The 21,833-nt window shown below is 39.0% G+C and overlaps 1 protein-coding gene across 1 annotated transcript in view; it reads left to right on the forward strand.

Moving 5' to 3' along the window:
- The window catches only part of MACROD2 (mono-ADP ribosylhydrolase 2), a 1,985,747-nt gene that overhangs the window by 1,856,839 nt on the left and 107,075 nt on the right, over window positions 1-21,833 (forward strand). The window contains exons 12-13 of the mRNA XM_036827001.1: window positions 2,828-2,890; window positions 7,441-7,509. Of these exons, the coding sequence (XP_036682896.1) occupies window positions 2,828-2,890; window positions 7,441-7,509 (132 nt within the window). The remainder of the gene's footprint in view (window positions 1-2,827; window positions 2,891-7,440; window positions 7,510-21,833) is intronic.

Raw genomic sequence — 21,833 nt, forward strand, 5'->3', positions numbered from 1 at the left:
GACCATGAATTTCCTTGTCATGCATTTAGAACTGGTGGAAAAAATTCTTCACCTTCCTGTGACTCAATTGTTGTTTCTCCTTCCCTTCTTACCTTCCTCTCTTCATAAGATTTTTACCTCCCACTCCATAGGAGATGTGGTCACCAGACTAATTTTAAAAGCAGCCTGTCACTGCAGACTTCAAGCCTACTGTGGAATCTCTGTTAAAAGGTCTGTCTGGGATTTCCCTGGCTGTCCATTGGTTAAGACTCCATGCTTCCAAAAAAAAAGATTCCACGCTTCCAATGCAGGGGATGCAGGTTCGATCCCTGGTGGGGGAACTAAGACCCCACGTGCTGCATGGCACGGCCAAAAAAAAAAGGGGGAGGTGTCTGTTGGGGGAGATAGGAAAACTGGTAGATCTCTCCTGCTTGAGTCTGAGTCCATTTGGTGGGGAAAGGGGGAAACACTAACTTATGTTTTTTATTTTTTATTTTTTTAATCAGTCATCAGTTTTATACACATCGGTGTATACATGTCAATCCCAGTCGCCCAGTTCAGCACACCACCATCCCCACCCCACCACGGTTTTCCCCCCTTGGTGTCCATACATTTGTTCTCTACATCTGTGTCTCAACTTCTGCCCTGCAAACCGGTTCATCTGTACCATTTTTCTAGGTTCCACATACATGCATTAATATACGATATTTGTTTTTCTCTTTCTGACTTACTTCACTCTGTATGACAGTCTCTAGATCCGTCCACGTCTCAACAAATGACTCAACTTCGTTCCTTTTTATGGCTGAGTAATATTCCATTGTATATATGTACCACAACTTCTTTATCCATTCATCTGTCGATAGGCATTTAGGTTGCTTCCATGACCTGGCTATTGTAAATAGTGCTGCAATGAACACTGGGGTGCATGTGTCTTTTTGAATTACAGTTTTCTCTGGGTATATGCCCAGTAGTGGGGTTGCTGGATCATATGGTAAACTGACTTATGTTTTTGACACATGCTCCTGCACCAACTTGGTCTTGTTAAGGGAAAAGGAGCAGCAGTGATGGCTATTTCCTTCCTACAGCAAAAGCCAGTGCCAGCGCCTGCGCGGAGAACCAGAACAGAGAAAATATCAGAAATATCCTTGTAAATATGTCATGCAGAACCTTAGGTTTACAGAGTTACAGAGCCATCCCAGGTTATACTGTGTCCCGCGTGACAAATGGTACAGTGCTGGCCAGAGGGAATTATATACATACTGATATATTCATTCATTGATAGCATCCCTTCCCCATGTCAGTGTCACTCTTATTTATTTATTTATTTATCTATCTATCTATCTATCTATCTTTGTCATTCTATTATAAAATTTTTCTTTCGTTCAGGTCAATTCCAAATGTTTTTCCATTTGCAACTCTCCTCAAAAGGTTGTTTTTCAGAGCTGCTTGGTGAACTGTTTCCCCGTTGCTTCTGAGGCTCTTGTTTCAGCTCCACTAGTTGAGTCCTCGTCTGGGGGAGGATTCCCCATCCTCTTGCCTCTGGATTAAGAGTTGATCGTTGTAGCAGATGGTGGGTCAAAGCAGTCAAGTAAAACAAGTTTAAGTGATCTGAGCCTGGCTGTGGGGCAGGAATTTTAAAAGAGCTCAGCTGGGTGATTCTTCTGCTCTTTGTGGCCTTGGCTGACGTCATCAGTTGGGTGCATTCAGCTGACAGCAGGGCTGGGTTGGAAGGTGGGAAAAGGCTTCATCCATATGTCTGGCCCCTCTGTGCTGCTCCATGTGCCCCTCTTCTCCACCTGGGGGGCTAATCTGAGTGTCTTTACAGCAGGGTGGCTGGATTCCCAGAGGGAGAAGGTGGAAGCCGCTGGTCCTCTGAGGCCTTGGCTTGGGGGGCCCAGACATCACTTCCACATTTCGCTGGTCTAAACAAGTCACAGAACCAGTTCGAATTTAAGGAGACAAGAAATAGATTCCACTTCTTGAGAGACAAGGATCTGTGGCCATCTTTAACCCACAGTAATATGTGCTGATAACTTCTGCTTCTCTGTTTTCTGTACTTTAACTACATCTCTTATGTTTTATCATTTAAAAAAATTTTTCCAAACACAGAGAGACTTGGAAACCCTCCCAGCAATGAATTATAAAATGTTGCCTTTATTTGCCTTTGAAGAGTTAATTTTTTTTCTACACATAAATCCACAGATATATATTATATATTTTAAGCCAAAGGGAAGTTTTTAGCTAGTTTCTAATATATAGCCACCATTATACCTGTCCGGTTATTAATTTTTCAAGGAGTTACATACTACGGCATAAACTTGACCAGCGTAATCTGTTCAACACAGAATATTTCAGAGCATAGATATGTTAGACTGTCATGTGTAAAATGTAAGTAAATGTCTAAAACATTAAGTAAAAATAGGGGTTCTTATGCAACATACATCAAACAGGAAAATAAAGGGCATAGGAACGTAATCAACCAAGTTTCCTTACACAGTGCATATTGCTTGAGTCAAGGAAAAAAAGCAGATTGGAATTAAAATTTGTATTGCATTTTGGGAAATGTTGTGCAAGGAGAGAGATGTTACTGGAACTGCTGAGTGAATTTTGTTTACTGCAGTTCAACTTTCCACCAAGCAAATCATGTGAGAAGGGACGAGGATAAATACACCTATTTCTGTAGGTAATTTTTCTGTTTCACACCTCTGATTCATCTCTCTGCCTCGCTTTATGGGGAGTCATGCTACACTGGTTACATTTAATTTCAGTGCTGCATATTAGCCATAAAGAGATATTTCATAAATTGACTTGATGTATATTTTTTTTCCCTCTGTGGTTTTCTTGAAAGATGAGAACGGTCCACAGGGAAAGCCAAGTGCCAAAGAAATGGAAGGGCAGAGCCAAGAAGCAGGTGAGCTCAGATTTCTTTTGAGGCGTCTCCTAGGACTCATCCCCAGAGGTGAACATGGCTTTGCTTAGTGCCCTCTTCTGAAAATATTTATACCGTTTCACCAGGTTAATACCAATATTCGTTCAGGTCTCCCTCAGGAAGCCACCAACCCTGTTAACTGCAAGTGTCAGGCTCACCAATCAGAAGGGTACCCTCCCTCTCAGGTCTCAGTCACCTGCCCCACTCTTCTCCCGTGTGATCGCAGTTTGCTCAGTGATGCTTTACACGGGACGGGCAGAGGTTGGAAGGACCATGTCAGAGCTGGGCTGACTTAGGGCAGGTCAAAATCAGCAGATTTAGTTTGGGGGAAAAAGTGAAATGAAAAACATTCACAGGGGGACTTCCCTGGTGGTCCGGTGGTTGGAACTCTGCGCTCCCAATGCAGGGGGTGCGGGTTCCATCCCTGGTTGGGGAACTAAGATCCCGCATGCCACAGGGAGCAAACAAACAAACAAAAAAATTAATTTAAAAAAATTCACAGGAAATATATCAGAGGCTTTCCTTCCACAGTGAATGGAGTGTCCTTTACAGTTTTGCATTAAATTTTGAAGAGCCGTGCTTCTGGTCATTTCTCTGTATGTTGTAGACGATGGTGTGAGGTGTGACAGAGGCTTACTACCCCACACCCAGAGTTCAATGAGATCCAAAGCCTTCCTGACATCAACTCTGTTCACTGAAGAACAGATGTGCCAATGGAATGCTTAGAGATCTTCTACTGTAGATTATAAATTGAACATTTTTAAATAAAATAGCACTTAAGACTCAAAAGAGATTGTCATCACCTTAGGTTTATCTTTTCTTCCTCCCCACTTTTGTACTCAGGCATGCTCTCCTTTAAAAGAATGATTCACACAATTTTGCAGTTATCAACATAACCACCAAAATAAAAATTTCCTTCTTCTTTCTATTTTCCAAGTCATTCTTCTGGTTCTAATGAGCCCAACGGATGGGACATCTTTGAAATAGTGGGCTCTGCTCATGTGCCTGCCACGTCCTAAGCCATATGCTGGACTCTTAGAAATAAACCAGGTAGTGTGATAAGTTTTTCACTGAAAAGTTCCTACATGAACCTTGGAACTTTTGCTAGAGAACTGAAAGCTTTTATTATTAACCTGGAAGATGGAATTGAAGGAGGCCAATCAGACAAGGCACTGAAGCAAGGCAGCAAGGACCTTGTGTACCTGCCACTGGGTCAGTTGGCTCCCTTTGCTAAAGCGTAGTCCTTGCAATGGAATGAATTTCTAATACAGAAAACCGTTGTTATCCACACCACCATCGCCCCCAGCTCCCGGCCACCACATCGTTATGCTCCGTGGAAGATGAGTTTTCTGTGAAAAGCAGTCACTGTTTTTACTGTTTGGGGCTGATGGGTATTAATCAACTAGCTGCTGACAGCTGAGGCCATTCTCTGAATATCGTGGTTTTACAGGTTTTATTCAGTCACTGCTCTGTCCCAAACTGTCTTTATCGACATAGATTTCTCCCGCCCCTGTTCACACACACGCACACGCATACACATACACAGGCACAGACATACAGACATGCACACACATCTGCTTGCTTTTTATTCATTCATCTCTTTTCCCCTAATCAGTTGAGAAGAGGCAGTGTCTTTATGGATTTAGGACCATCTTGCCTGTTAGGAGAGAGTGGTAGAATACAAGCTCTCTTCTCCACCTCTTGGATGGACAACATCACCACAATATGGGTGCGTCTCATGGTAGAGAAGATTCCAAAATGCACCCCTGAGGGGCTCTTCTTGCTTTTCTAAGTGGGCCCGCTGCCCGGCACAGAGTCCAATGGCAGGATTCATCTATGCTCTTGGCCAGTGTCAGCATACATTGTTGTGTCTGCTCTGCATCCCTAATCCAAGAGCAGAGAAGTCAGAGATGCAGTCCTGGTCATTAAAGTCCTTCTGACCTGCTGTTATTCTTCCAAAATAAAAGTGGCTTCCTTTCATTCAATAGAATGTCCAGCTTCAATTCTAACTACACAACTCTGCAGGCCTCTTCCATATCATGCAAAAAGCACAATCTCAAACCAGCATAATCCAGCAGTTCTGACTGCTGTCATGATCGAATCAAAGTGGTAGGTCCTATTCCTCAAACAGCCATTTAACAAATACCTATCCGGGGTTTGCTGTGACCCAGGCACTGTTCTGGACACTGAAATAGGGCAGCAAACAATAAAGACAATTTCTTTGCTTCCTTGAAACTTATATTCTGGTGGCAGTGATCCAAAAATAAACAATTTTAAAAAGTATGATAGTGACAAATGTATTGTGGAGAAATGAGGTAATGTAGAAGGAATCCTGAGAAGGCAACTTTCCGTTGGCTAGACTCGGGGAGGACTCCTTGAGGGAGCAGTAATTAAAGTGAAATCTCAATGATGAAATGGCAGGAGAGCATTCCAGATGGAGGGTCCAGATAATGCAAAGGATTTCAGGCCGATTTTAACAGGTTGGAGAAGGAAGTTCAGAGTGGCTGGAGCGTGATGGATGAGGAAGAACATGGTGCGAGATTTGGGAAGACATCGTAGGACCAGGTTATGTCTGACTGCATAAGATTTGATTTTGTTAGAACTACAAGAAGCCAATGGGAGGTTTTTAGTAGTAGAGGGACCTAATCTGTTTTAACAAGCTCACTCTGCCTGTGAATGAAAATGGGTCAAAAGAACCAAAGTGAAACCAATTGAAAGACTATAGCAGGAAAGCAGTGATGGAGGTTTCTGGAAATGGAGACGAAATGGCCTGAGGTGTTTTGTTCCAGAGGTAGAAGTAACAAGATGTGCTGATGGAGTGGATCTAGGGTGTAGGGGAAAGAAGAATCCAGGCTACATCCTAGGTTTTTAGCATCAGTAACTACATCGATGATGGTACCACTTACTGATGTATGAAAGACTGGCCACAGGGCACAGTTTTTATTAATAGAGTTAATAGTTCAGTTTTGGCCATGGTAAATTAGGAGGACTCTCGGCCATATGGGATGTCAAGAAGCCAGTTAGGTATCTGAGTCTGGATTTCTAGGGAGGGATGTGGACCAGAGTTACAGTCTTGGGAGTCACTGGCAGAGAAATGATACTTAAAACCATGTGACTGGGTGAGATTCACTAGAGAGAACATGTAAATAAGGAGAACAATGAGGCCTGGGACACCATGGCATCTAGACATGTGGCACCAGGGGAGAAGGAACAGCCACAGCAAGAAAGTGTTTCAGAAAGAACAGAGTAGACACTGAAATGCTCCTGAGAAGTCAAGGAAGATAAGAAAGGAGAAATGACCATTGGATTTGGCAAAGTGAGGTCATTGACGCCTTTGATAAGAGAATACTTAAAGGAGGATCGACGAAGCCAGTTGGAGTGCTTTATGGAGAGACCGTGAGATGAGGAAGTCCAGAGCGATAACATGGACTGCTCTTTTAGGGAGTTCTGCCGTGAAGGGAAGCAGAGAAATGGGATGATGTGACATCAAGGCAAGGTTGAAAGTTTGTAGTTTGTTCTTTTTTTGTTAATAGGAGTTTGGCATCTAACAAAAGAAAGTGATTCGTCTCCAATTATCTCCCTACCAAAAATCTTACTCTCTGTTCTGATAGAGATGTGACCTAAAAGTAACAGTCATATACATTATGGACGAAGGACATACTAGAAGATATCTGATTAGCCTTTAAATGTGTGTTAGTCACCATGCGTGTATGAGTTATCTTTAGTTCCATAACCTTGTTACTGCATGAAAAAAATGTATATATTCCTTTTCCATTTGTCAAGTATTAACCATTCCAAATGATTTTGATAAGCCTTCCTGTCTTAAATATACTATTTTAGTGTTAGTAAGTTAGTTATTATCCTGGAGCCCAAATGCTAGTGTAGTCACTGGGGTGCTGATAATACTAAGAAGAAAGTCCAGCTCTGACGAGGTTAGTTGCTGCTGTGAGGCCCGGACACGGACCTCCAAGTTCCTTAGTCCCCACTCTGTGCTTGGCTGACATGAAATCACCAAACGGCTTTTGGTGCTTTCCTACAAATGATCCCCTTCTCCTGGACCTCTTCTCTGATGGCCATCAGATATGATCCCTGCAGTCTGACAGCCTGGCATAATGGAATAGAAGTGTTGTGCTAAGAAAAACCAAACTTTAAAAACACACACATAAAAGCACTTTGTAGAAACTTGCAAGGATATACTTTCTTTCACAGTCTTTTACTAAGAAAAATAATGTACCATTCTTCTAGAGGTAGGGAAGAAACAAAATGCCAAAGTATAATACTACCAAGCAAACAGTCTTCTTCACCAAGAAAATAGTTTTGTAGTTCATCAGGCTCTGTCTTAACTGAAGTGTTTTTGTTCCATTAATCGTAGAAGAGAGTCACAAACCCAAGCCCCTTCAAAGACCTTTCAGTGTATTAGAGCACGAAACAGGCTCCTGCTTCCTTCGGTGGAGTAGGAAGTTAGGTGGGAAGGGAAGCTCCAACCTGACAGTATTTGGCTCTGAGACAGTGTTTCTCTTTCTGCCTTATAGGTGGTGCCAGCGCTGCCACCGTGCCCAGCCCTTCTTCAGAAGAGGCAGCTGAAGTGTCTAAAGATGAAGGTATGAGGCCACTTACTACATCTAAAAATCACAAACTCTTAGAAAACCGTTTGGGTTTTATTTGTATGGGAAAATGAAGCAGTGTGCAAATCTATCCAATTCTCTTTAAGCATCTCTATTTCCAACACAAATATCCAACCTCCTCTGTTTTATTCCATACCTACCATTTTCAGAATTTATATCTCCATTTACATTTGTTCCTCTGTAAAGTAACTGTTCATGAAACAATAGAATGATTGGAGAAATTACGTTTAAAGAAGACGTTTATTTGAAACACCAGAATTAGGCTGTTTACAGCTACTTGTCAGGAATGGCTTCATTTGAGAACCGTCTACCAGAGAGCTCCATTATCTAGACAGAATAAGAAAGAAGAAATGTTTGAAAGGCATCCTTGAAAATAAATCTTCGGCAAGAACATCATTCCTCATTCTATGGACAGTTACTATGAGAAAATGTTGCTGACCCAAGTATCTTTAGAAGAATAAAAAAGTAAAAGAAAAATTTATGTAGGTTCTAGGAGAAAATTTGAGGGAGAAATAGTGGGGACATTCATGTGCATATAATAGAGTTTTAAAGATATATATTATCTAAAGGAAAATGAAATCATCATTTATTTTCTTTCCCTCCTGATTAACTGTCCACACACACACACACACACACAAAAGTAATATTATTTTATATCTGTCATTGATAACTACTAAAAACCCTTCTGGAATGGTAGACAAGATTTTTACATTTGTACAAATGGACATCTGGTAAACCATGTGATATACTTGGAACTTTTAGATAAACACGCTGAATGCATTTCTTCAGTTTGGAGTGATATGAAAATATATCCATACTTAAGATTGATATTAGCTACTCCTGGAATCAATGTTTAGAAAATCAAAGTGGTCTTAAAAATAAGAGTCAACTGTTTGCATCATTCATTTCATTTCATGTTGCCTGTAAACGGTTTTTCTAAATGAGGTTCCTGTGTAGGGAGGGTAGTTGCTAAGATTGTGAACTCTGGGACCAGATGGTTGAGGCTTAAATCCTGTCTCTACCACTGGAAATGTATGTAATCTTTGACAAGGAATTCAAGTACTTAACAAGGAATTAACAAGTAATGACAAGTAACTAACTTCTTTGTGCTTCACTTTTCTCCTCTGTAGAATGGGAACAGTAACTGTATTTACCTCACAGAATACAATAATACACGTCCATTGCTCAAACTGTTTACCTGGTACCTATGCAGACTGGGCTCCCCAGGAAACAGACTCTGTGATGGAGATTAGGGAGCTGACATTTATTAGGGGGAGCTCTTGGGATCAACACCTGTGAAAGGAAAGGGAAGAATGCAGAACTGGGTAAAGGGAGAAACTGAACTACAAGGCATTCTCAACAGAAGCCACATGGTCTGAAGATGACATGACCATTCTGAGATGTCCAGTTGGGATGAGAGAGTCTGGCTATTAAAACCTCCCATTTGATAAGTCACCTGTCATTGGCTGCCTTGGGAAGGGGTGTGGCCTTGGATGAAGCAACTCTCTTCTACTGGGGTGATCCTGGAAGCTTGAGAGGGATGAGGGCTGCCTGCAACTGGGAGAGTGAGCTCTTCCTTCCTGAAGGAAGATGTGGGTGGCCCAACACAGCATCCACCATACTGTTGCTTTTGGTGGTCTTTTTCTAGTTCATTGTCACTTTTTTACTGAATCCCTTGGCACCTCCCTTCATACTACTCAGATATGTGTTCTGACATCCCTGGTTTTAAAATTCTTTGGAATATCTAAAAATGTAAACCATGTTAGATCACCTAGGTTCTCATAATTAACTCTAGGTCATCTTAGAGAGAGAAATAAACCTGAGTGAAAAGACAAACAGTGGTGTTTATCCTAAGCAAATAAATTCGGACATCATAATCATTTAGGCTGTGATACAAATTTTTCAGTGTCCTGAAGTGGAATGGCAGAGTTTAGGAAACAGAAGAAATAATCTAATTTAAGTGCTTCAAACTGAGATTTTTCCTGTAGAGTTGTTTGGTTTGGAGATATCACACCCTTATAGAAACACACTGTTTGTGGTGTTTCTTCATGCTTTTAGGATCTTACACCATGAATTGCTCATGCCAGGATCAATTTCTCAGAACACTTTTAGATGTTTTGTTTTGTTTTTTTACATGAAACTTTTAATGGTGGTAACTCCAACGAGTTCTGTCACATATCACAAATGCAATTTCCTAATAAGACTAAATGTGAAGTTTTAGGGATTTTTACCAAAATAAATTATTAATATCCATTAACCTCTGGATCTAAGAAAAAGAATTTTGAAATCCACATTAACAAGTGATCCAGTTTCCATTAAAAATAGAATATACAGGTTATGATTTTTGCCTTTTCCTTCTGAAATAGCATGTACAGAAGACCACTATTTTAACTGATTATCACTACAACACTTAGGCCAAGCATCTACTGCTTACAGAACTGCAAGTGTGGAGATAGATACATAGCTTGATTGATAGATACATAGCTTAGAATGAAAAATAAATGAATTTGCCATTGAGAGCCTCCGAGATTGAGGTCATGATGAGGTTAAAAGGCATTCATATATGTTGAGAATTCATTTCAAACATTCACCATTATAAGTTTCATGCAGAAATATATCTCCTTGGTGACATCTGGGCTATTTATGAGCTCTACAGCTATAAGGCTGATTATTAAAATGCTTATTACACTCTCCAGTTTAAGTGCAGAATATTTTTGCTGACCAAAGTTCTTCAAGGGGCCCTTGCTCTCTTGTCTTTGTTTCCAGGCTTTGCTCCTGACCCAGCATCTTCTTCTTAAGTCTTGGAATCACCAATATTATGGACTAGCCTTTTTTTAGTATTCTTTCCAATATAATTCCCAAAGATTTTGAGCCTCATTAGTTATTTTCAGCTTTGCTTGTTGGTTGGCTGGCTTTATATTTGTTATAATTTTGGCTCCCACAGGAAACTGGTGTCTTCTAGAGTACAAGGACTAAAAACAAAAGAAAAAATGAGCTGGCTAATGTCACTTGGTTTGGGAGATAAGATTTTTAAAAAATTAAAACAGATATGTGAAAGTTGAAGAATTTCAAGAGGAAGTGTCTTTTGGGGTGTCTTCTAGGCCAGCGATTTTGTTCAAATGTTCTAGACATATTTCCCACTGGGTACCAAGAATGGATGTTTATTGCCCATTTACCCCACATAACAGCTAACAGTGCAAGCTGCTAACAGAAGGAGGTACAACTGATTGGCTTATGGATCAAGAGCTAGATTGTGAGCTCCAGACGGAGGACACCTGTTCCCAATGACTCATCACAGCCTTCGGGTGGGCAGGAGTTGAGCTGGGTGGAGGAGATGTGAGGAGGAGGAATGCCGATGAATAATTCATCCACACAAGGGGTGCATGCCAGGGATGCAGCAGCCGGGACTGAATAGAAATGAACTCCAAGGCAAAGAAACCTGAGAAAATATCTGTTGGTTGATGGGAGCTCTGAGGTCCTTTATAAAATAGGGCATACACTTATCTATTGAGAGATTTCTTTCTCTACTGGTAAAAATATTCCAATTATTGCTTTAATGGTAGTTTACACTTTAAATCCTTAAAAACAAACCCAGGAGTACAAATGTGAAGGCTATTTAAGTTAACAAATATAGAGGCAATCAGATGGAGAGGCTATAAACCCAGGAGTAAAATTTGTATTAGGAATATCAAGTATTCTGGTTGAAACTGCTGCAAAGTTATAATTATTTTTTATTATCATCATTATTTAAGATATAGTCAGTCTGCTTAATTCAAGGAAAACTCTCTGTTCTGTTATCTCAACACTCTTAATAGCTCATCCTCACTCACACCCAAGACCAAGGCACCTTCCGGGGGCGGGGGGAGTGCTGTTTAAACACATCCTGATTCTGCTGTCTTATTATTTAATCAGTGCCTAATTTGAATTTGAAGGGCAACTAGACCAAATCATATGCTCATTAATATTAACAAAATCAACTAATACTCAGGTGCGTGCACACCCGAGCTAGTATTCCTTTGGAGCTCGGCGTAAGTCATGGCATTGCTGTCTGCTGTATACAAAGTGGGATGTCACTTGGCAAAGGACATATTAACCCTTAATCTAGTTTCAGGCCTCCTAGAGGTCAAAATTTCTGTAGGATAGGGGGAAAGCTCCAGCAAGAGTCAGCCTTGCCAAAGAGGACAGCAAAGAAAGGATGGGGTTATGTATGAGGAATCGGATTCAGGAATGTGCAAGAGCTGAGCATAAATGCTCCCAACCACGGGTAGCTGTAAGCCTGGGCCAGTGGTGTCGACTCCAGAAGATTCTGTTCTATTCCTTATCTAAATCGTTGGAGAGAAACAAAACATTGGGCCACCTATGAAATTTCCCTCAGGCTTCCTTAGTAGGATTCTTCTTAGTCCTTTCCCTATTCTAGAAATCCATTATCACCCTACTAAGCATTCTCCCCGCTACCCACCACCGTGGGAGAGAGCTGTCCCCTGTCCTAGATCTGCACTGATGCAGTGTCTGGATACGCCGTGACACCCAGGGCTATCAGTCTTGGATGGTAAGAGTCTGAAATGTGGAATGAGAGCCGCTGCCCTCTGGTAGTTCAGTGAAGGGGAAAGGACTAAGATATATGGAGTGTGTGCTCTACTCAGTGCTTTATGTTTCTGTACAATCTATTTTTCATTTCACAAAAAGGTAACCTGAGAGTCAGGAAGGAGAGAGAGAAAGGTGTCCGTGGCGGGTGGGGAGAGGAGAGCTACTTTATCAGTGTTGATTCCCATGGCTAATCCTTGCATGATCTTACATAATCCTCAAAAACGATAGTATTGATTCTATTTTAATATAACGTTTATTTTTCTACTTGTAAGGATAATGCATATTTATTGTAAAGTATTTTTAAATGCAGAAAAATATAAAATGCAAAAGCATATAATGATTTTCCCTTTAAGGTTTAAACTGTAAAAAAAAAAACAGAAAGTCTTCTATTTTTTCAGTTAGCAATATACCATGAATATTTTCCCATGTCTTTAAAAATTTCTCAAAGGCATGCTTTTTATTGGAGGCATAATATTTCATCATATGGTTGTCCCACAATTTACATAACCAGTGTCCTAATGTTAGATTATTTAGTTACTTACAGTTTTTCTCTCTATTATAAATAATAGAGAAATGCAGTATATACATTTTAGATAAATCTGGGTGTGTATCTATGATCAGTTCCTCAGGATGAGATCTTGATTTTTCGTTGATTTACTAGGGAAAATATTAAGATATTTTTATTGCTTACATTTATTTTCTTATTTTAAAAGTAATGTGTGTTTATTAAATGAAAAAATAAGCAAAAGAAGAAATGAAAAATATCACTCATAATCTCAATCCCCAGAAATAAACATATGTAGTATGCTGGTATATAAACTTCCAGACTTTTTCTAAGCTACCACATATATATGTGAAGTTTTTTTAGGGTATTCTGCAATGTATACTAGTTTGAAATTGTCTTTTAAATATAGCAATAGATTGCGAAATATTTTCCATGTCTTTTGATAGTCTAATATTATTTAATTATATATTCCAATAAGCAAAAGACCATAATTTACTTACCCAATTTCCATTTTGAGTCGTTTCTTTGGTTTCAGTTTTAAATTCTATACTGGCCAGGAACATGCTTTTAACTTTGTAGATGTTCATGATAATTCCTGTAAGAAAACCCAAATAAATTAAAAAATGCATACAAATCTCTTTTTTTTCTACAATGAATAGAGTTTATTCCCTTTTTTGATTCTTTAAATAATATATGTTCATTGTAGGAAATTCAAATAATTAAAGGGCATATAAGGAATAGAATAACAACAGATGTGCAATCACAGCTCCCTGAGATAACTACCATCCGCATTTTGGGGACCATTCCTTCATGCATCACTTTCTGAATATACACACCCACATAAAATTGTATATAAACTCATCATATGATGCATGACTTTAATGTAATTTCCCTTTTATCTTGTTTGTTTACTTCCCACCTTCCAGTTATTCAGAGAGTAAAACACACTGATTAAGAATCTAGTCTCTGATCTCAACTTCCGGAGTCCAGATTCCAGCTATCCTCTGACCTGTGTGACCTTGGGCAAATTACTTGGTCTCTGTGCACCTCAGTTTCCTCATACATGAAATGGGGATGATAATAACACCTCCATCACAGGATACTGAACATTAAAACAAGTCAATCCCCTTAAACATGTCAAGAAGTGTCTGATACACAGTAAGAGGCACAAAATTTTTAGCCATTGTTAAATGTATGTGTTTATTTTATAAAAACAGTATCATATTCTATGCACTTGTTGTTAACAGACAGCAAAACTTTGTGGAAATCCCTCCAAGTCATTTGTGTAGATCTAATTTATCCATTTTAAAGCTCAAATGATATGCCATAGCTTGGATGCACTATAATTTATTCAACCATTATCCTATGATGAGCAAGCACTTTCTTCCCACTTTATTGCCATACAAACAATGCTGCAATAGATGTCTTTTCCCATATATCTTTACAAGCAGTGCTTTTATTTGCATGGAAAGATTCCAAAAGTGTGAGTTCTGCTTTGAGAAGTATGTGTTTTTAACAGATACTGCCAAACTGCTTTCCCAAAAGACTATAACAATTCGTATTTCCATCAGCAATCATTATTTTTGTTATTTCTAATTTTTGCCAGTTCAATGGGTATAAAGTAATATCTCATTACTTTTAAAAGGTCAGTATTATTATCCCAATTTTGCAGGTAATTGAGGCTCAGAAAGCTTGAGAAACTTGTCCAGTTATCCAAAAGGTAGAATCAGAATTTGGAAACAAAGTCTGCCTGAACCATGCTTTTTCCATCCTACTATACTGCTTCCCATCATGCTCTTCCCATCATACTGCTCCCAACCATGCTCTTTCCATCCCACCAAATCATGCTTCTGGAGCAAGGGATATTCCTTGCCTGAGGGGGCTAGGATGCAGTGAGAGGGCAGCATGGGAAAGCTGAGACCCAAGAGAAATCAGCAGGGCAGTAAGACTGAGGCAACAGAACAGACCAGCCTACTTGGTCCACATTATAGCCTTGACTCTAACCCATAGTGAAAGTCTTACAAAGAAATGACTACACAGAAACCTCCAACTATATAACCCACCAGATATAAAGCCCAAACCCCTTTCTGTATGGTCTGGTTCCATACTTCCTCATACCCCACATGTACCCTACTCTGTAGCCCAACTCACGTGTTTGTCATCTCCCAAACACCACTGGCCTACAGTGTTTGGCCATCATTCTGCCACATCTGTTTATTCAAGATTCACTTCCAATATCTTACCTTTACATCAGTCTTTTACGTCATTTTTCCCTTCCTCTCTTCCTCCTCCCCTCCCTCCCTTTCTCCCTCCCCTCCTTCCATCAAATTAACTGAGCCAACATTTCAAGGACAGGAATTATACTAGATAATGTGGGGTGGTTGGTGGGGGGATGCACATTTTCATCTTTCTTGATTTCTCCCCTCCTTATTACATTTCATCCCATACAATAGTGAACTGTCTTTTCTACTGCTCCTTATAAATGTGTTTAAAAATTATCATGTGCCTTGTATCAATATTATATACATGACATATCCAACTCACTAGAATGTAAATATCTTGAAATCAGATACCAAATCTCATTCATTTTCATGTTTCAAGACCAACACAGTGACTTGTGCATAGTAAGTCCTCAGTATTGGATATGGAAACCATCATAAAAAATGGGCCACTTATAATTCTCCTAATGTCATGGCCACTGTCCCAAAATATGTATTACTATTTTTAAGGCTCATATTAGATGAAATTCCCTTTCAGAATTCTCCTATTTCAGAAGTGAATTTTCCCCAAAATGTTATGCTGTAAAAAAATGTAAATTTGAGCCAGAGACTTCCCTATTTGTTCACTTTCAGATTTGGATATTCTTACGCTATAAGAGAACAAAATAAACTTCTTCTAAATGATGAATGTATATAGATTATTTCCAGTGGCTGAGGCTAGTTATTTATGCCTAATTTATGGTAAAGCTTTTTTGGATAAGCTTTTCAAATGCTTTGATTAAATACGTTTAAAATCGGATTAAATAGGTGGAAGTAGATAAAAATCATTTATCTACTTTTTAGTATTAAAATTATATTTACCTCCCATTTAGTATAGTTTGAAATATACATATATTTTAATACACATAGAGTTTAACATATATATAGCAATTGGAAGGCAATAGCAGTTGCTGTCCAATCACATTTTCACATATATTTTTTTTTCCTTACAAATTGTGACTGTAATTACATATTTGTAGCAGTCAATTCAGTTATATGATCTCTTGGGCGTATTTCTAAAGATCTGGTGAGTGAGGCTTGGAAAGAAAATCATCCCAGACTAGGTTATGGAGATCAACTGAGTGGGATAATAACCCTTGTCCAACACACAGTAGGATCTAACTGTTGGTCCTAATGGGTCTGAATTAAGACAAGGAGTTCTGTAATCTATTTTCAGATTCACTGGCCTAGTTTTTAAGTTCTTTGGGGCAAGTCATGTACCCTTTATGAGCCTCAGTTTATTCTGGTTTCACATCACCACTGTGTGGCCAACTTTTTTAGGTTGTGCCTCAGTTTTCTCCTTTGTAAAGTGGGGATAATAATAATATTTATATCACAGGGTCGTGAAAAGTGAAAGTGCTTGTAACAGCTGCTCAAACATAGTGAACTTTCAGCAGGTGTTGACAACATTATTTTTTTACAATTATTGTTGTTAAATATATGTGTTGGCTTTAGAATTTTAACTACTCCAAACTAAGACTCCTATGCCTCATTGAATCATCACCAAATCTATTGACATGTATAAAGTTAAAGAAGCTCGATCACAGGTGATATTCAAAATATTTAGCAACAGCTGTGGCCCAGTGGCTGCCCATCAAGGTGAACACGCTCTGGTACATCATACTGGCAGAGACCAGTTGAATAGTGAAAACAACTGGAGTAAACTATACAGACAAGCGGGAGCACTTCAGAACTCTCTGTCTGGCCCCCATTCACCAAGGATTTGAGAGCTGGGTAGCCTGGCTTGAATACCACACATAGACATTCCTTTTGTTCCTTCTATAGCTCCTTCTACCTGCTTTGCATTTTATTCTCTTATAGAAAAGACCTAGAATGGAAGGTCCATATATCCACATTTTAGGATGCTTTTGTCAGCGTGGCCTAATAAGAGTAATCATACATCTTTAAAGTAAGCGCACTTTTGAGAGTGATGAGGGTGCTATTAATAATTATACCAGGGCATGGTGGCGCAGTGGTTGAGAGTCTGCCTGCCAAGGCAGGGGATACGGGTTCAAGCCCTGGTCCAGGAAGATCCCACATGCCGTAGAGCAACTAAGCCCGTGCGCCACAACTACTGAGCCTGCGCGTCTGGAGCCTGTGCTCCGCAACAAGAGAGGCCGCGATAGTGAGAGGCCCATGCATCGCGATGAAGAGTGGCCCCCGCTTGCCGCAACTAGAGAAAGCCCTCGTACAGAAACGAAGACCCAGCACAGCCAAAAATAAATATAAAAATAAATTAATTAATTAAAAAAAAATTTTTTTTTAAAATAATAATAATTATACCTGGGCAAGCAATCACACTGGAACCAGGGAAACCAAGATGTGTACTCACCCCACCAAACATGAACGAAGTCTTTTCAGCCTACAAATCAAAATCATAATATCACTCACACATATTCAAGAATGTTTGTTGAACTTTGACTCCTAAAAATGTACTATTCTTAGAGTATAATTTTTTTCTATCTTGTCACTTTCTTGTTAATTAGTATAAAAAATAATATTTGGAATAACTCTTTAAGATAGTCCCATAAAAGGCATATTCCTAGCCAATCTGGATAAATCCAGAGCATCTGCTAACAGCAGTCTAATTTTCTTTGATTTTTATTTTTTATTTAAGTAGAGTTGATTTACAATGTTGTGTTAATTTCTGCTGTACAGCAAAGTGATTCAGTTATACATATACATATATTCCTTTTTATATTCTTTTCTATTATGGTTTATCACAGGATATTGAATATAGTTCCCTGTGCTATATAGTAGGACCTTGTTGTTTATTCATTCTCTATATACTAGTTTGCATCTGCTAACCCCAAACTCCCAGTCCATCCCTCCCCCAAGCCCCCTCCCCCTTGGCAACTGCAAGTCTGTTCTCTGTGTCTGTGAGTCTGTTTCTGTTTTGTAGATAAGTTCATTTGTATAATATTTTAGATTCCATATATTAGATGATATCATATGGTATTTGTCTTTCTCTGACTTACTTCACTTAATATGATAATCTCTAGGTCTATCCATGTTGCTATAAATGGCATTATTTCATTATTATGGCTGAGTAGTATTCCATTTTATATATATATATATATACCACATCTTCTTTATCTATTCATCTATTGATGGACATTTAGGTTGTTTCCATGTCTTAGTTATTGTGAATAGTGCTGCTATGAACATAAGGGTGCATGTATCTTTTTAAATTACAGTTTTGTCTGGATATATGTCCACGAGTGGGATTGCTGGGTTTTAGTTTTTTAGTTTTTTGAGGAACTTCCATACTGTTTTCCATAGTGGCTGCACCAGCTTACATTCCCACCAACAGTGTAAGAGGGTTCTGTTTTCTCCACACCCTCTCCAGCATTTGTTGTTTGTAGACTTTCTAATGATGGCCATTCTGACTGGTGTGAGGTGGTATCTTATTGTAATTTTGATTAAACCAGCCTAATTTCCTATGAAATGGCTTTCAGATTAACCCAGTGATTCTCAGACTTTAATGTGCATTGAAATCAAATATACATTAATATTTGAGTTAAAAGCAGAATACTCTACTCTAAAGGCATTTTAAAGGATTTCCAGTATTAATTTTGAAGATATGTACTTTTGCCACTGCTTAAGATCTGACTTCTCTGAAAAACAGAGACCATGACAGTGGTTCATGTAGGATGGCACGTGGTCATATTTTGACTGGGCAGAGACACTGGAGAAAGGCAATGTAAAAGAATTCACTTCAGATCCATAACATGGTGGGGCTCTTGCTCAGATATTCCCATGTTTAAAGCTGTATAGCATCCATTAGGATGTTAATAAGTGTAAATGAATGATAAAAGAATTCAGCAGCCAAAACATTTTAGAAACTACAGGTTTAGACAGGTAGTTTCCACATTGCAGGACTTTTCAGAGCCTTCAACATGCTGACATGCATTGAGAAGCTCAGGGGAGATTGAAGCATGTGGCATTTCCGATCTTAATTGACCAAATCTTATTTTAAAACTTGTTTTGTTTGTCATTTTTTTCATATATAAAATATTTTTAACCCAACAAATTATAGTTTGGGAAACAATCTCACATCCTATCCAGAAGAATTTAAAAATATAGTTTAAAGTTTTGCTTTCAAGAAATCATAATCACTGTTACAATAAAAATAAGCAATGGTAAAATAACTTTTAAAATTGGAGACTGAGTTTCTTAAATCCATTGTGGCACAGTGTTGTTGAGGGAATATTCTCCCAAGTTTCAGAAAATGATGTAGCCTCTCAGTTTTTGACGCTAGATTTCCATGAGCAAAAAAGTGTATCCTGCCTCATTCCTAATGATGTTTGTTGTCATCTATTCTTCCCACCACTGTTCCCAGGGTGGGTATATTTATTAAGAGAGACAGAGAATGTTTCAGAACTGCTGCATTCCTTAACAAAAAGAAAAGAAAAATTGGCTAGCTAGTGGCAAAGACAAACATTTTTTAATCAAGTACAAAGACAAGGTTTCCTAACAAACATTGATAGCATTTAATGGAAAGTTCTCTATTTCATTTAGAAACTAGCCTTCTTTCTCGGGCCAAAAGGACAGTAACACTCACATATACACGTGTGCATACACAAAACAACACACACACGCACACCCAGACACTGTTTTAGATCCAACATGAATCTGCAAGACAAGATTTCTCCCAGCTTGATCTTTGATTTATGATGTTTCTGTGATACTGGGAGACTCATAAAGATCTAAGTCTTTCAAAAGACATGTTTTTCAAAAGCCATTAAACTGTTACAGTTTACCTAATCCATCCATAAATGCTGTCTGTGCCAACCACGTTCTGAAGCAGAGTCATTACTAAATATTCACTCAATAACTCTATCCTAACCATGTAATGAGACAAACATTTCTGTTGACAGTTAAGACCTTGAGACCACTCCAAGCACCAGGCAGTGAACTTCTCTGAATCTTTCTTTTCAGTTTTAGGAAAATAAGCAACCATCTTTTCTCATTGTACAGTTTTCTGCTTTCTGCTTGTCGGAGCTTCCTTCCAACTGGAAGTCCTGGTGTAGACTCATCCAGAGAACTTGGATCTGCAGCTACGTATTTATTACCTAACACTGATGTTTGCCAGGATCAGCAGGAGGAGCTCAGGTTACCCTTCCACACATACACCCTCCTCTTCCTGACGACATTCTTTGTGCAAGGTCAAAGCCCCTCCCCAACTCTTCCCCCGTGCTTCCCCCAAGGTTGAGCTAACAGAACACATCAGACTCTGCTCCCATTTCACTCCCAGAAAGAGTGTCTCCTGAGTTTACGAGCAGCAATTCTTCCATCTCCACTCATCCTTTCTCCTCCTCCTACTTAACTGTTCTCCTCTCTGAACCATGCTTCCTACCCAACAGTCTGCCTCTTTCATCAAGTATAAAGAAACCAGGAACTCACTATGGTTCATATGGTGACCATATGCCCTGAAATTTTTTTATTGAAGTATAGTTGATGTACAATGTTGTGTTAGTTTCAGGTGTACAGCAAAGTGAATCTGTTATACATATACATATATCCATTCTTTTTTAGATCCTTTTCCCACATAGGCCATTACAGAGTATTGAGTAGAGTTCCCTGTGCTATACAGTATGGCTTTATTAGTTATCTATTTTTTATATAGTAGTGTGTTTATGTCAATCCCAGTCTTCCAGTTTATCCCTCCCCCCTTACACCCTGGTAACCATAAGTTTGCTTTCTACATCTGTAACTCTATTTCTGTTTTGTAGATAAGTTCATTTATACCCTTTTTTTAGATTCCAAATGTAAGTGATGTCATATGGTATTTGTCTTTTTCTGTCTGACTTACTTCATTCAGTATGACAATCTCTAGGTCCATCCATGTTGCTGCAAATGGCATTATTTTGTTCTTTTTTATGGTTGAGTAGTATTCAATTGTATATATGTGCCACATCTTCTTTATCCATTCCTCTGTTGAGGGACACTTAAGTTGCTTCCACGTCCTGGCTATTGTAAATAATGCTGCAGTGAACATTGGGGTGCATTGCCCTGAATTTTTACGTACAATTCTGACTGCAAAGATTCTTTCTTCTAATCAGATCACATAATATGATTTCTGGAAGGAAAAAAAATAAAAGAGAAAAATATCTTCCTCCTGAGCATGGACTATCACCTCCTGGGAAACTAGGTTTGAGTGCTGTTGTCACAAGTATTTTGCTAGTTTTTCAGGAGGAAAAAAATGGAGGTGGGATTAAAAAATAAATATCTAAAAGTATCTTTGCTGTCATGTTATGTCATCTTTGCTCATTTCTTCCTTTGAAAATCCTTTCAGTGGTAATGAAGAAATTGTGTCCAAAGAGCTTTGTGCACTGATCCTAATTGGTTGGGTTTTAATAATAATGACAATCAAAAAGGTTTTATAGTACCCAAGTACCATCTCACTTAATTCTTTCAATGACTCTTTGAGATGGAATATGAATTAGGGAATGCTAGCTGCTGTAACAAAAATGTCAAATTGACCCAAGAGAAATTTATTTTCTCATTTATATAAAATCCACAGTGAGAGGTCATGTTCCCTACAGTCTTTCAGGGACTCAAGGTGATGGAGGCATGTGAATTTCAGCTTGTGGTCCCTAAGGCGGCCTTGAGTCTTGACAGCAGATAGGAAGAAGAGCGAGAAAGGGTTGCACAGGAGGTTTTTACGACCAGGCCTAAAAGTGACACACACCACTTCTGCCCACTTTCCATTAGCCAGAACTCAGTTGCATGGTACCACCTGACTGCAAGAGAGGTCCTCTCAGTCCTGCAAGTTACTCCTTCTTGTGTGACTAGGATAAAGGAAACAGATTTATTGAATAGCTACCCTGTATTTTCCAAAGAGGGGTGGCATTATTATTATCACTATTTTTTCCCTGTTTCTACAAATGAAGCAACCAAGATTCAGCTTGGATAACTTGCCTTGGACTACACAAGTATTGAGGGCT

This window comes from Balaenoptera musculus, chromosome 15, assembly GCF_009873245.2.
Source record: "Balaenoptera musculus isolate JJ_BM4_2016_0621 chromosome 15, mBalMus1.pri.v3, whole genome shotgun sequence".
Lineage (NCBI taxonomy): Eukaryota > Metazoa > Chordata > Mammalia > Artiodactyla > Balaenopteridae > Balaenoptera > Balaenoptera musculus.